Source organism: Vanacampus margaritifer, chromosome 18, assembly GCF_051991255.1.
Source record: "Vanacampus margaritifer isolate UIUO_Vmar chromosome 18, RoL_Vmar_1.0, whole genome shotgun sequence".
Taxonomy (NCBI): Eukaryota; Metazoa; Chordata; class Actinopteri; order Syngnathiformes; family Syngnathidae; genus Vanacampus; species Vanacampus margaritifer.
The window spans coordinates 11,855,044-11,871,521 of record NC_135449.1 but is presented as its reverse complement, the minus strand read 5'-3'; the positions used below and the strand labels follow the sequence as shown (position 1 = coordinate 11,871,521).

Here is a 16,478-nt window from a genome sequence, read left to right as displayed (position 1 = left end):
TAATTTAAATTACGCCCAACTTTTAAAGAAACACGACACTCAGAGAACTTATACAGTATGACATAATAATAATAATAATAAGAAGAAGAAGAAGAATTAATCACTTTTACAATCTCAATTTAGTTATGTAATTTGTCCGAGTGTTGCCATTTTAATAAATCAAAGTAAATAAATAAGTAAAAAATCTGAGATGCCCAAACACATATTTTAATTAGTAGTAAATGTACCTTCCTACATACCTTACCTTCTGTGAAATGCATATCTACTTAGAAAGAGTTTTTTTTTTTTTCAAGATATGGAAGCTGACCAAAATCCCAGGGACCACAAAAATTGGTCTGATCACCGTTACATGGTGAGCAAGACTGCATATGTCAGAGTTGATCTCAGCAAGGATCTAATCTAAGCAATGGACTTGCAACAACAAAAGGGCATCAGTGCCGTCAAAATGGAACAATATGATGGTGACGAACTGGAACTCATTGTGACGGCTTAAGTGGCAATATGTCAACATCAATGTTAAAAGATATGTCAAGGACAGCTGTGTGAAGAAACTCACCTGACTGACATATCCTCCCCATTGATCGTTACTGCATGTCAATCAAAATACGCAATTTATTGGGTTTTAATTTTACTATGTAGGGTTCCCAATTTACAACAAATTCAGCGGTTACGGATGTAAAGTAAGATGACTGTAAAAAAGCACTCCTAGGCCATAAATATATAACAATCAAATGAAAAAGCAGTAACTGAGCTTGCAATCTTGTGTATTCGTTATTCCGTGTGCACTACTCATAAGCCTGGCACGTTTTATATAAGTAATGTTGTAAAGGAAGAAGCCTCTATACCTCTTTTTACACTTGTGACAATTCACAATATAAAAAATTGCAATGCATAAAGTAGACTATCCACTTTAAGATCAGTAAATACACAAAATAAAAACATTGGAGATTCCAGATGTTTTTTTCGATGGCCTCCTCAAACTTCAAGTTACGCAAAAAGCAACAGGGAACATGAAGTTTCTTTTTTTGTTTCTTAATGTGATCAGCAAATTGTCTTGCTGAGCACATGTTCTTCTCGAATAAACAAATCAGGGATTATATTGAGGATTTAGAAGCCGCGCCAATATTTTCTTTTTCCTTGTTTGATGATTTTCATTGGCTGTGATGGAAATCCCTGAACAAAAGCAGGATCTATTGACCATTAACTCTTCAGTTTAATGACCTCTGACTTGTCCCCAGAGTTTGCAAAATATACAGTTTACGGAGTTAGATTTGTTACAGATGTTAGCCTCTAATTTTATGCCTAGTGCAAGTCTGGAGCGAAGTGCAGGTGCAAATCTACGCAGGGGCAGGCTAGACTATGTTAAGGTATTTTTGTGCACACATAGCCGACTAGATTTATCACCAATAGAAGTGGTTCCTTTCATTATCTTTAAAATCGGTGCATGAGAGGAGCAGTTCTTGACGTGGTAGAAGAAGGAGGAACTGATTTTCTGGAGTCCATATAGCAGGTCGAAACGCGCACAATGTAAGTTTATTAGGAACTGCAAGCAAACCTCCATGGGCCGCTCATCACATACCACTGCTGTGAAGTAGGCACCGGTTTCATCTGTGATAGTTTGAGTGTGTGGCTTAAAAATATTTAATAAAGATGATGATGATGATAATAATAATGATGTGTTCAATAAATTAATTTCTGCAATAATTTCGAGGGTTCGTTGGACGCTGTTGTCATATTCATAAAGCTCAGAATCTACCTGCCTCAATCCAGTTCACCAAAATTGCATTACACTACCTGCGCCAAAACTTAGACGTGCTTCCAGCAGGCAACAAGTTTAGTTTAGCTTTTAGCTACTACTGTTTGAGCAGATTACATTTAGCATTAAAGCCTTCAACTTCTTTCGTGTTTCATATTTAAGTCACAATTAGCATGCTTCGGTAGCAGTATTGAGGCATGCATTTGGATGGGTGCAGTGAGGTTAATTGTTGGTGAGGCACTGACAGGATTGGAGTCTGATTAAAAAAAAAATACGTGCCAAACAGAGTGATGTATTTGCCATTTAATTAGCAGCCAGAGTCAGTTTGAAAAGAGCAGACTACTTTCTGACCTGATCTTTGAAGCAGATCTTGAAGCTATGGTGTTGTTGTTAATTATATCCTATCCTATCCTATGTTGTTAATTACAGTATATACTATCATTCTAATGTAAGCTAGGTTTATTGTTTTATGCAGCATGAAAGTATACAAACATCTCAATCCATCAGCATGATTTTAGAAAGCTAATAGTTAAGTTTCTACGGAAGCGTGATGCATGCGGGAAAGTGTCACCTGGAGTTCGAGGGTAAAAAAATTAATGAATAATAATTACTCCGAAAAACAGAAGCTGTTGCTCTGTTTTCAGATTTTTTTTTCTTCAGTTAAAAAAAATGTCCCCGTTTTTGCTGAGTAAAGTTGTTTTTTTTTGTTTATCGGAATCGTTTTGTTTTTTTTAATGACAGAAAAAAAGTTCAGTACAACAGTAAAAAAATATATTCAGGAAAACAGAAATATAAAAAAAAATGACACAAGAAACTAAACCCCAAAAAAACCATCCGAAGTGAATGCAATATGCTTCTGTATATAATAACTTAAATGTTCATTGGGAAAACATTTATAGACTTCAGCTTCACACTTGATATTGGAATTGCAGCTAGCATACGTCACCGCATAGAACAGCAAGAACAAAAAAAAAAAATACTTGCAATATTTATTTGCGGTTGTATGCGATCAGCAACGCTATTTATAGTAAACAGAAATATTCAATACATTAGCCTGACTATAAAAAAATACAGATAATTTGAAGTGTCTTAAAACAATATGAACTCTGACAACACAACCTTGAAATCTACTAACTTCATCCAGCTACAGAAGAAATAGTATTTTAAAAATGTTCCATCGTCACATGTTAAAGAACATTATTACAATATTGTTTGATTTCGAATAGCATCACATGAAATCACGGCCTGTATGTGATTTTTGCACATTAAAACAAACAATGAGTGACACCAAAGATGAAGTTCGAGTTTAAGGAGGAGGATGTCGATGAATCCCAGCAGGAGTCCTTTGAGAGGGTGGGATTGGGCGTGTCGGACGCTTAATCAAGCACCCCCGCTTTTATTCGCCTGTCTTCTTTCACACAGAGGCCAGCGAAGCGCAACATCGCTGTGTCTTTGTGCCAGATCACACAGTGACGCAGATTCCCCGCAAAGATGCGCGGCAGCGTCACTATCAGCATCAGCCGTGACGTACAAAACATTTGTCGGGCAACAACAACAGTTCTCAATACAAAAGGGTTGCAGAAAAGTGAGTCTCGGGTGTTAATGTTCCCAAAATTCCCTTTCACACTACATAGAGCCCTCATTCCATGTTAATAACTTTCCTTTAGTGAAAGGGGGGAAAAGATTTATTTATTTTATATTATTTAATTACACTTCATATTCATTAGGGAAGTTCAATACCACTTTTTTTCAGACCAAGACCAGTATGAGTCTCAACTCTTGAGGACTCCGATACCAAGTATCAATACAACTAGTACTTTTGATGCATAACATGTACCCCAAAAATTATGACAAATAATTTTAAAGAAAGACCATTATAACCTAACATAGCATTTTATTCCTCAAAAGTGTATGAAATAAATGTTCTATTCTTCTCATTTCTAGTTTTTTTTTTTCCTGGAGAGCTCAGTATTGTTAATTTGGTAATTTTACCGATTTGACATGTCATCATCATTGCGCTCTTTTTTTAAAAAAATTTTTTAAAATTCGTGCTATCGGTACTCGCCCATCGTTAATATTAGCATTTTGTTGTTGTTGGTAAAAGTATTCCCGTTTCATGACAGAGATCCATTTCTATAACGGTGTCATAACCCAAATTAGTATGTAATTCAGAACACTTCATAGGTGGGGTTTCTATCCACACATTTTTATTTGAATTTTCAAAAAATGCGAAAATAAATCAGAATGGATTTTTTTTTATGCTGGGACTGGGGTGGATTTTCAAGTGTATCGAAAAAAAGGAAAATGCGAATTTTGGCTATGGAAACAGGTTTTGCGAATAAACGCTGACAAGACCGGATACACGTCGCACGTTTTGACCGGCTATTACGTCACACGTACGTTTGTAGTCACAGAGCAATGGCGAATGTTTGGCGGGGACAACGAAACATATTAAATATTTTTGGAATTAATTAAAGAAGCGAAAATGTATGCAATTTTAGATGGAAAACAGCTACGGCTTATCAACAATTACAAAAGCAAACTTATACGACGCATTGGACGGCACAGTCGCTTCCTGTTCTTCTTCTTCTTCTTCTATGAAATTACTGGTGGATCACATCTCCATGGTGTATGCCGCCACCTACAGCGGCGGAGTCCCGTCTCAATATCCACAAAAAGTCGCATGTCCGCTTTGCGCATGTTCAGTAAATTCGCTTAAAAAATTTGAAACAATTGGATGCAAACCTGACTACCGTCTCTCATCCAGGAGTGTCAAACGTAATGCCCGCGACAAAACGTTTTATCCGGCCCGCGAGACGATCTTGTAAAGTAAAATAATTAGTAACGTCAGACCAATTAATCAGACGGTCAAAATCAAAACATTTAAATTCATAATTTCACAAGAATCCTCAGATGAGCGTTGCGATTTGTACACGGAATTGACCTGGATGTCATTATTTTACACACAACCTAAAGTTATGGTTTGTTGAAAAAAATAAAAAGATAGACCAACACAAATCAAACATAAACGCGCTGACATGGATTAACGTCCTATAACTTCTTTAACTGTGCCACGCAATGCATTCTGGGAATAATACGTATATAAATCTGTGCATAACTGACTCCAATTGTTTTTACGTTCCATCCATGAGCTGTTTGTAACCTCAATCTCGTGCTATCAAGGTCACAATTAAAACAGATTGAAGGAAATGTGCATGTTGAATTAATTCCCGGCTAAATCTGAAAGTTAGATTTTCCACCAATGTCCCTATAGAACCGTCCCCACGTGATCATTGTTTGATGAATGAACCATGATTTGCTCATCTGATTATGATTCTATTCCCAAAATGTCACAAGCATAGGAAGAGAGGAAAGAAGAGCCAAGAGAATATGGAATATTTAGCTTTTGATTAACAAAACAGTTTGCCGGTGTGTTCCTGTGCTGCAGACTGCTCTTAAAAGCACGAGGATATGAATGCCAGAATGACATGTGAAATATTGCCCATGAAATATGAAGCACCTCCACGGTGTTTTTCGGGATGATTAATAGGGGGATGTAGAGGTGGGCCACATTGTGTGAAGTGTTGGCAGCAAAGCCACAGCCTAATCAGCTTCAACTACAAAGACATTTTTTTCCTCAGTTAACTGCAACTTGTTGCCAGATTGGAAATATGTCTCCATAAATCTTCTGATGAACGAGCCCCGAGACGGTTTAGAGAAGTGTTAAGTGTCTTTGGAATCACATCGCATTCTGGATAAACACTCACGGCATGGGAAATCATTGGCTGGCTGGGTTATTTTGTGGATTTTCGACGGGCGGACACTCGGGAGGATTTCTGGGGTTATTCCAGCTATGCGTGTCCGAGTGGCAACAGGATGGAGGTCATCGCTCATCCGTGGTCTTTAATCTTAGCCAGCCTCGACTTCCTCTGCTCGTGCCATCCTTCGTTTTATAACGACGTGAGAAAACAGCATCGCGTGTCAAATGTCACCACAACAAAAGTCCTGAGAAAACAGACGTGAGGCACTTCTTTCCTGTGTGGAGATTTACTTGCGTGAGCTAGTGATGGCGTCTGTTTGCGCGTGTGACCCCCGGGTCCTCAAGTATGAGCTTAAGGGGTGGACTGCGTGGAGACATGATAGATAGAAGGGAGGGTATGTGTGAAGTAAACAGAAGCAAAGGAGGGGGAAAAAAGTTACGAAAATAAAAGCCAGGGTCCAGATGGATTTACTTTGGAAAAGGAGCATTACAGCAGAGAACCTGGTGGGGGTGGGAGGACTCAGGAGGGGCTTCTTGAGCCAGGCTGGACTTTATCACAGCCTCTGGAGACTGATGAACAAGGGGGTGGACAAGTTCCAGGCGCACACAAGCACACAGCAGCGCTCGTCACACACCGTGGGGGGAAGATATATAAAAAGGGCTCCCAGGGAGAACGCGCGGCCAGTTAAGCATCCGTCCTGTTCGTTTGAAGGGTCGAGGGCCCTTGGGTGCTGCAGACCAGCAAAGGAGACGGGTTTTAGAGCATAAAAGCATTGAGCGGATGATTGGATCTTTTTTCATCCAGAGGTGAGATCAAGTTAAACAGAGTTTTCGTTTCATGCAGAATGGAAGTCGATATAGACAACTGGACTTACGTGGATGAACGCTTTGACTTCAAGGAGCGTCTCGATGGTTTCGGCGTCCTCATGGCAATTCTGTACCTCGTGGTGTGCGTGGCGGGACTCGCCGGCAACTCCCTTGTCATCGTCGCCGTTCTCAAACTGGACAAAATGTCGTCCGCCACCACGGTGTACATCTTCAACCTGGCGCTCGCCGACGGACTCTTCATGGTGGGGCTCCCGTTCATCGCCAGCCAGAACTTTCTGAGTCGCTGGGTGTTTGGCGACGCGGTGTGCAAAGCGGTCATGGTGCTGGACGGCATCAACCAGTTCACCAGCGTCTTCTGCCTGACGGTGATGAGCGTGGACCGCTACATGGCGCTGGCCGACCCGCTGAGGTTCGCCTGGTGGAGGACGCCGCGCTGCGCCAAGATTGTTTCGGCCTTCTTGTGGCTTTTCTCCATCCTCACCATCCTCCCCATGGCGCTCCACTTCTCCGCCGATGGAGGTCTGTGTATACCGGATCTCGTTTCGGAAATGTGGTGGCTGGGCGTCCTGTCTTACACCTTCGTCTTGGGTTTCGCGTTGCCGTTCACCATCATGACAGCCTCGTACACGGCTTTGCTGCTCACCTTGAAGTCGCGACGATTCCAGGCTACGTTGGCCGACCGCGAGAATCACCGGCCGGAGCGGCAGGTCACTAAAATGGTGGTCGCCGTGGTGGTGGTTTTCGGTATGTGCTGGCTGCCGTTTTATACCGTCAACTTCTGCTCCATGTATGAAAGCAACCTCACTTTCGCACGAGTGTTCGAGTTCTTGATCTTGCTGTCGTACTCGTGGAGCTGCGCCAATCCCATCCTCTACGCCTGCTTCTCGGACACCTTCAGGAGGCACTTCCGGAACCTCCTTTGCTTGGCCGCCAAGTCTTCTCCCAGCATGCAATGCAACACTGAGCGGTATGACCTAAATGTCACAGGAGTGCAGGATGTTGCCATTCTAGCATAGAGAGACGATATCAAATCAAGGAAGCCATGCGGTGTTTATTTTAATTGTTTGCAGTCGATTTGGGGATCGGAGGGGTTGGCTCACACAGAAAATTAATCTGTAGGATGGAGATTTTATTAGTATGATTTTTATTTATGTACAGCACTTTGTTTCAGCTATAATTGTTCTTTTAATAGCTCTATAAACAAAGTTGAGTCTTTGAAAAAGAAAAAGCTAAAAAATACATTCTATTTTGACTTTGAGGAATTTATAACACTTTGTCTGTTTAATCCCTCCTTGAGCTGTTGGACTCCGGCTCGTTGTATAATCTGCTTCATAATAATTCTTCTCATAATTCCTTTCACTTGGGGCAGCTCATTCTGCTGCATCTCCTGTTATACTGCATTTTTTTGGTAACAGCTGGTGATAAGCAATTGCTCGAAGCTAAAGGAGCACAAGGACAAGAATGGAGCACTTCTGATTTTGTCTTGGATTTGTTTCATTGTGACAGTTTGTTTAAAAGCCATACCTTATTTCAAGGTATCAGTACTCGCGACATTGACTGATACCAGTATTGGCTGCCCTCTTGTGGCCATTTTACAATCAGGAAATAGAAATTAGAACAATATAAAATTGCAATTTTAAGTAAAAATGCAAAATTGGGATTTATAGGTCATTCTTTATAATCATCTGTCATGGGGAGAGGGTTCTTATGTATCATCAGTATTAGTGGTATCTGTACTTTGTATCGGCATCGTACTGGTGTCGGCCCTTTTTTTCCAGAAGTTTTCGTTAAAAAGAAATAGAGAAAACTAAAGGCACAAGAAAAGCGTGAAAAAGCATGTCATTGTACGAATGATATTAAACGTGAGTGACAATCTGTATTATTTGAACAATAAAACTGATGTGAGAACGTTCGCTATTGTTATGTAATGCTTGTTATTGACAGATCAAATGTGACTTTTATTATGTGAATAAATGGGATTTATATTCACAATGACTCATCAGGTATTTGATATAGTTGATTTATTATTATTATAATTATTTATGTTTCTGAACATGTGAAACGTCAAGATAAATTCTATATTACGTAAAATCCCATGAGTAATGTTAATAGTAATAATAATAAGAATAAGAATAACAATTGTTTATGCATGCAATTTTTCAGGCCACCTCCTTAATATAATCTTTGCAAATGCAGTAATACACTGATAATATTGACTTGGTTGCTTTTATTTTGAAGTTGTTCTCGGCAGCGTGTCGTGATCACTGACTTGACAAATTTTTCAACAAAACAACATTGTCCTGAAATCAAGTTCAATCGCTAATTAAGGACACTAAAAAACCTACGCAATTATGGTGACCTTCTACGCCTGTTGCCAACATTCAGCGCCGACTCAGCGTTAGCATCTTCAGCGTTACTAGCTAACCTGCAGCAAGCAAGACGGCGGGAGCCATCGGATTACTTTTCAAAGTCAGTAACAGACAAAAATGACTCTGAATTAATTAATGTTGAAAGGTTTGACAGCCCAATGCAGGCTGATCAGTTTTTAACAAACCAGGCTCACTCAAAGGTGTTGTTGAAGCTGATTAAATCGCTACTGACGTCACTTTGTCTCATCGGTCAAAAGAGATTTACTTCAAATCGAAGGGGGAAATAAAATCTAAAAATGTGTCAATATTAGCAGCAAACAACAATAATAAAGAATTTGCATCAAACCAGGCGACCGTAATATACATGGATGCGGGGGGAACAGCTTTTTAAGGGTGATTTTTGTTGGGCATATTATATATTATACACAGGATTTTACTTTTAGGTACTAAACAGTAACATTTGCGCCATTAGAAAAAAAAAAAGAACTGTCACTTACATGGCATCCATTCACTGAGGCACACAAGGTAAATCAGTCTGTCAATTCATATACATTACACACAGTAGGTAAACATCTGACTCTTAACTCAAGGAAGATTAGTATGTATAGTTGTGTGAATTCACGTCGTAGTAGTAATCCAAAATGAATGAATCAGTTAACGTTAAAAGTGCTCTCATAAGATCCCTTTTTACAGAAAATGGCTGGATGTATATTCAAGTATAATTTTGTAGCATTTCCAAAGGGAATCAAGAGAGATTCAATGTTCTCTGCCATTTGCATTTGACTCATGGCCACTTCACTAACCTAAGACAAAACCTCCATCAAGTGCCTGCATGTTCAATTATGTAATCTTTAGCTACATTCGGCACACAAATAGTATTACATTTAATTTGAAAAATAAACTGCAAGGTGGTGAAAATACTTGAAACCTTTCATGACACGCTTTGGTTGCAACACTTCTTCCATCACTAATCGAGACGAAGAGAAAAGTAAAGCTGCATATTTGGACCTCTACAGTCACCATTACACACCGAACAAGCAAGCTAAGGGTCTTCATCACCGTCTGCTCTCGTGCGTATACCCTCGAGACACCTTGTGAAGCGGAAATTCTGTGAGCCGAGACCCCACTTGTGTAGCGCGGCTTATTCTTTTAAAAGCACTAATAAACCTTTCTCCCGCATCTCAAAGTCTTAAAGAGCCCAGAGAGTTGATGACAAGAGGAATTTCACTGACAGTAAAAGAGGAGGTCAAGTGCAGCGGCGTGCTTTTGAAAGTTTAAATTATGGCAAAGCTTGTTTTCAGAGGCTTTTTCCCAAGACAATAACCTCTTGTGGATTCATAAGTGATGGCACACTTTTTTTTTTTAAGAATATGTATAAAACACTTGTCAAGGTTTAAGTGTTTATGAAATCCCTGTAATGAATCCTACACTGCTGTTTAAATAAACATAACGTTTTTATTGTATAAAAGATTCAGCTCGTTCCAATTTGAGGAAAGCGGTAAAGGTCTACAAGAGTAGTGAACCTCTATCTTTTATTATTAATCATATCGCCAACTCAAGACAATTTTGAAGTGACGGTGGGGTCAACAGTTTATTTGATCCCTCTAAAATCCACGTCTTCTTCTTTTTCCCTTTTACCTAAAAAGGCCACGCCAAATATCAACACTCCTTGAGGAGGCTGGAGTCGTGATATTAGATCTCATCGCATAGCCACTTCACACAAAGGTCATACCGTTAATAATGTAATGGAATGCAATTACACAGCCACAAATGTTAGGAGGGAAGTAAGGTATGAGTGCTCAAGAAAAAAAAAAACTAAAAAACAAACAAACAAACAAGGCACTTAGGAATAATAAAATAAATAAATAAAATAATCAAAAAAAAAAAAGTCTTAAAAAAAAACAACAACATCAATACAATAATAAAATAAAAAAAATGAGTCTAAAAATGTCTTAAAAAAAAAAAAATGACCACAAAATGAGGAACACCTGGACAAGACACTGGTGGTTGAAGGGACCTGATTGGTTTTCACAAGGCTGACGAGGACAAGGGGAAAGAAAACATAACAAGCAAGACATAACATGAACATATCATAACAATAAGACCTTGTTGCTTTGCATGAGTTCATAAAGCAGCCCTGTTTTTAGCCTGATGCACATTATAGCTTTTTTTTTTTTTTTAGGAGGCAGAGAGAAACACGCAAATACATTTTTTAAATTGCATCTTACTGATATTGAGACATGTGGAAATAAGACGTTATTATCATCAAAATAAAGAAAAACTTAACCTCAAGTGCAAAATAGAATAACCAAATGAATGTCTACTCTCTCTCTGCCTGTCCCTTTTCTAACCTCGTTCTGTCCGATTGCATTTCCAGTAAATATCCATCCCAATAAAAAGTGCAACAGAGGGAGTATATCAAACTCTGTTATTTGACAGCAAAGCTGTCCCGGCATGACACAGAACAGGTCAAAAAAGAAGACAAAAGTAAACATGCATTTGATTCACAGACAAGTCCAGATGACAGTTATCATTTTTCACTTACAAAGAGGGCCAGTGCAGATGTGTGGGCATATTTCAATTTGTATAAAACTGCAGATGGTAAATTGATTAAAAATAATTACGTATGCATGGCCATTTTCCTTTTTTTTTTTTTTATTAATTCAAAAACACTCTCACATTCACATTGAAGGACAATTTAGTTGTCAGGATGATTTTGGAATATGGGAGGACATTGAAGTACTCAGTAAAAGCCCTTCGAAGCATGCAGAGAACACACAAATTCCTGGATTCAAAACGCAAACCTCAGAAGTGTATGTTGTTAGTTTGTCCTTTGGAAAAAAAAACTGATCCATATTGCTTGACTTTTTTTTTTTAAATGTGTCGACATGTACAGTGCATGTGGGTCCTAATTAAAGCTATGGATCCACCCTCTTTGTGCAATAAGAAGTAGATGGAACGTATCTGAGAGGGTTCTCAATGAAGAATATTGATGAGGCACATGAGAGAGGGTGATATAGTAAGATGTGTATATTAGCCTGTAGAAATGTCTTCAGTTGCGCATATAACATGATTAGAGGCACAGAATTAAAGGTCAAAGTTAATTTCCATAATCCTCTAGCTTTGAGACCTCCTTCAAGTCAGCGATTCAATTTCCCCCTCCTCCTCTTCTTTTCTTCCCGCCATCCTTTCAACATATTTCCACAAATCTGCTTTGTCATGTTTTAAAATTCAACATTCATATTGTGCAATGTGCTGCTGACAGATGGCCTGATCGTATAATTGAAAAAGTCTGGCTCTGCGTCGCATTGTTGTAAAGGATGAGCATAAAGCATAATGCCAGTAATAAGAATTCAATTCATCATTTGCGGCTATTTATTTCTGACTACTTTGTCAGACGCTAAATGGAGAAGATATTGGCCCTTATATATATATATATATATATATATATATATATATATATATATATATATATATACTGTATATATATATGCTGCATAGAAACAAATCACGCCATTAACAAATTCAATCAAGCTGATGAGATTTTCCAGTTTACTGTATTGTTATTATTATGGGGTTGTGTCGAGTTCAAGCTGTATATGGAAAAAATATTCCGGATGTCAACCAAACGCCAGATGGTTTGTTTCACCAGTGAGTGTCTCACAAATCTGAAAATACCCAAAGAAGCTGTTCCCATTACATTTTAGCGTATACTGAGATCAATGAGTAATTGAGCAGACGGACTTATTAGTGTTCCCATCAGCAATATGAATACAGATAAGATGCGGGCTGCACTAAGGTGCTAAGCGTACGCTCATTTGTGTGCTAAAAGCATCATGCGTTATTACAGCCTGTCAGGAAAAAGCCCATGTGGCAGCACATGTTGGGGAAAAACAAGGAGTGTGTTATTCCTTCGATTGGCTAATTACCTAATGCATGCTTATGGTAATTGCAACCGAGAACTCTGGAGTTTGGGAGGAGAGTTTATTACAAGGAAGACTCTGGGTGCCATAGGATGCACGTTTGGTGTAAACAGTGGCATTTGGAAAATGTTAACACCTGGATTTAATATCTACATAATATAGCTGCAAACATGTAATATGAACCCTACCATTTGACATTTACTTGAAATCAATACATACTGACAAATTAGAGTAGAAACGCAATCCTGCCCAAGATTTGAAAACCATTTTCCAAATTTTAAACAATGGAATTGCCCCTGATGACTTGGTAGCTAGGGGATTTTCCAAAAGTCACTTTCAAAATGTCTGTTGCTTGATCTTTTTTTTTTTGCTTCGTTTTGCCATTTTGTTTTTGATCCCCCTTTTATGGGTCACGAATTTGGGGAAGAGTGAGAGATGTGGAACCAAATGCAAGGAGGCAGAAAAACCGAGACTTGACGTGACTGGACTGGAACGAGCGTGACGTGACAGGACCTGACTTGCGTTAAATGGGAGTGACTTAAATGGCTTGACTTGGCTGGCTGTGGCTGTGACTTGGCTGTGGCTGTGGCTAAGATGACGTCTTGGCTGTGGCTATGGCTTGGCAGTAATGACTTGGCTAGGCTAACAAGACGTGGCTATATTAGCAAGACGAGACACACGTAACATCAACAATGCACACCTAGGGAGGAGACAAGCGGCTGAGGTCACTGATAGGTTGACACACAAGGGAAGGGAAGACACACAAGCGGACGTGGTTACACATAACGAGACGAGGGGAAAGACAAGGAACACAAAACAAAACACTTGAACACAGACACGCAAAATCTAACAAAAACCTGACGCCACAAAACCACAACATGACATTATGATACTTTACTGTGTTAAACGCTATACTGATATTCTTTAAAAAAAAATAATAATAAAAAAAAAACATGTTAGAAATTTGTATTTGCGCCGTTGTGGGAATAAACACATTCATGCTCAAAATTTTCATTTTCATAGATAATGGGGCCCTTGACATTAATTAATGTTTATATTAATATAAGACTAAAGTAAAATGAGCCACTTGCTTCGTCATAGAACTCGGAATTTGACTGATAAGACAAGGTACCACTCATTGTATTTGGGTATACAGTGAAGTTAATTTAATAACATTTTTTAGTTAATTGTATTTTTTATTTTGTTATTTTGTATATTTTTCATTTAGTTAACTAATTTAATTAAGTTTAAGTTTTATTTAATCTGCTTGTCATATCACATGTATGGTGAGCGGTGCCACTGGAGTAATTTGAATAAGAATACACATACAATTTAGAGTATTCAATGAGCCTAACAGGCCTGTTTTTTATTTTATTTTTTTAAATCTAGAAGGAAACCAGAGCACCCGGAAAAAGCTCAGGAAAAAGTAAAACACACACCCAGAACAGATGTTCCACTGGCCTTTTATTGGTTCAAAGTGAATCCTAAAAGTTTGGTTAAACTTTGAAAGAAAAAGTGGAAATTAAAAATAAACAGTTGCCACACAAAGCGAAAGTATTGCAGTTACCTGGCTGCGAGACTACCACATTAGTTTATGCCTCTGACCATAATTATTCAGTACAATACCTCATCTGTAATTACAATCAGTCTCAGCGCTAAGGATTTCGAACTAAATGCATCATTTAAAAAAAATGGTCTCAATTGGTTTACAACCAAAAGAGTAAGAGACACCATCTTTTTTTCCTTACAGCCACAAAGGAGAAACGTTTATTTTGCTCATGTGCCCCTAGCCTACAATCCTACTGTGATTTACTGCTCTCGTGAGAATAAACTGGTGATTACTTTAACACCCAAAGGCAAAAAAAAAAGACTTGATTTTACACAGATGTCAGTGTGATGAAATAATGTGTAAAAGGCTGCAAATCTCCTGTGATTCCAATGTAGATATTTTATTCTGTCAGCCAAATGCGCAGGGGCCATTTTTCTTGACATTTAAAAAAAAAATAAATTAAATCTAGCCAAGCATTCTGCTCATTGATCAACGGAGCAGTACTTGACATGATGCATTTGTCACAGGTATGCTGGGATTGTTGATTTTCCGTTTCGAGCTTATGTTTAGTTAGGAACTTCATGTACGTGTTTTGGAAATATTTGAAGGCTTCATCGCCTCATTTTTTTATGTAATACATTTTTGGGGGGCTTCTTTAAAAAGAAAAAAGCAACAAATAATTGTGTCCATATTACATATGTACAACAGTAGTAAAACGATTTGCAGGCATGCAAATAAACTTCGATATTACCTTAAAATTAAACAAATGACTCAACAATTAGGGATGTTCTATATCACTTTTTTTAAATATATATTTTTAGGTCAATACCAGTATATGTACTTAACTCTTGAGCAGTCGGTGCTGGATTTCACCTTGTTTCATCTTTTTTTTTCTTTGATCCTTCCTCTGGTCTCCTGACAACTTCACGACTCTAGTGGAATTCGGAAGTATTCGGTTAAGGTGAAGGGTATGGGATTTTTAACAGTTTTCAGGTGAATTAATGAGCACAAACTCACACACACGCACATGTGCACACACGTTTACACACACACAAAATTTAATAAAATAAATGAATACTAATAATAAAAAAAGAGAGAGTAATGATGATGACATGTTGAATGTCATGTAAGATTACCGAATTAACAATACTGAGCTCTAAAAAACGGGGGGAAAAAAACTCTTGAGCAGTCACTGACACCGATACCAACTACTGATACAACTAGCAATTTTGATATATCAAATTTCCCCAAATAAAAACAATGACAGATCATTTTAAAGAAAAACTTTGCATCCCAATATACCATTTTCTATTAAAATTGCAATAAATTCATGGCAATTTTCTGTTCTAATTTTTAGTTCCTGATTGTAAAACGGCCACAAGAGGGCGGCCAATTCCTTTTCATTCTTTTCATTACGCCTTTTCAAAGAAGCACTCTAAATATGTTTGGGGTTTTTTTCCTCTTATTTTTCCAGCTTGTGGGCTTACTTATCTGTTCAGGTACGATGAGTCAGATTTTCAGAATAAAACTCCTTTCAGTCTCTGATGATCAATAAAATATTTTGTTCAGTCCCTGTGGCGACTGTTGCATTAGCTCCAAAACCATCAGGTAATAAAATATCGATGTATCTCATAATCATCGTTTCTACAGTGAAAATAAAGAAATGGCCTCACTGTTCCCACAATTTTGATTGCGAGATGAGAGCTGATTGGAGGAGAAACAAGGAGCAGCTAACATGATGCAGGTATAACTCATAGTAAGACAAGTAAGCGTGCAACAGGGAATAGCAGGAAATATAAACCTAATTATTCGACTTGACCAACAGAGAACCATAAGAATAAAAAAATGAATAAAGAGATAACACATTTATTTGTGTTCACGCCTGGAGCGCTATGCAAATGAATTATATCTGAAGGCGGAAAAAAATGACATTGGGGTTGAATTATAATGGTTGCCACTGGGCAGGCAGAATCACAGAATAACATTTGCCATTTTCTTATTGTGTGAAGGAGTGTTTGAGTGGATAATAACAGTACATAAATAGATTTTATTCTCTAGAGGTACTTTAGACCTCTAGAGAATAAAATATATTTCTGTAATGTCAGCCTAAAGGTGTAATTGTGTTAAGATGAAAACTTGACAATGAAATGTTTTGCCACCATCATCAGTATGAAGAATTTAAAGTATGTGTTTATGTTACAACTACACAAACTTAAACATCCCCTTGATAAGCACTATCAAATTGATGGTTTTAAAGGGGAAGTCAAATACATAAATACATATGTTGTATGGG

The 16,478-nt window shown here is 38.2% G+C and overlaps 1 protein-coding gene across 1 annotated transcript; it reads left to right on the top strand.

Moving 5' to 3' along the window:
• The first annotated feature begins 6,361 nt into the window (after positions 1–6,361).
• Positions 6,362–7,360, top strand: LOC144038513 (somatostatin receptor type 5). Its single transcript, XM_077551069.1, has one exon. It carries the CDS (start codon positions 6,362–6,364, stop codon positions 7,358–7,360), a length of 999 nt encoding a protein of 332 aa, XP_077407195.1.
• Positions 7,361–16,478: the final 9,118 nt, after the last annotated feature.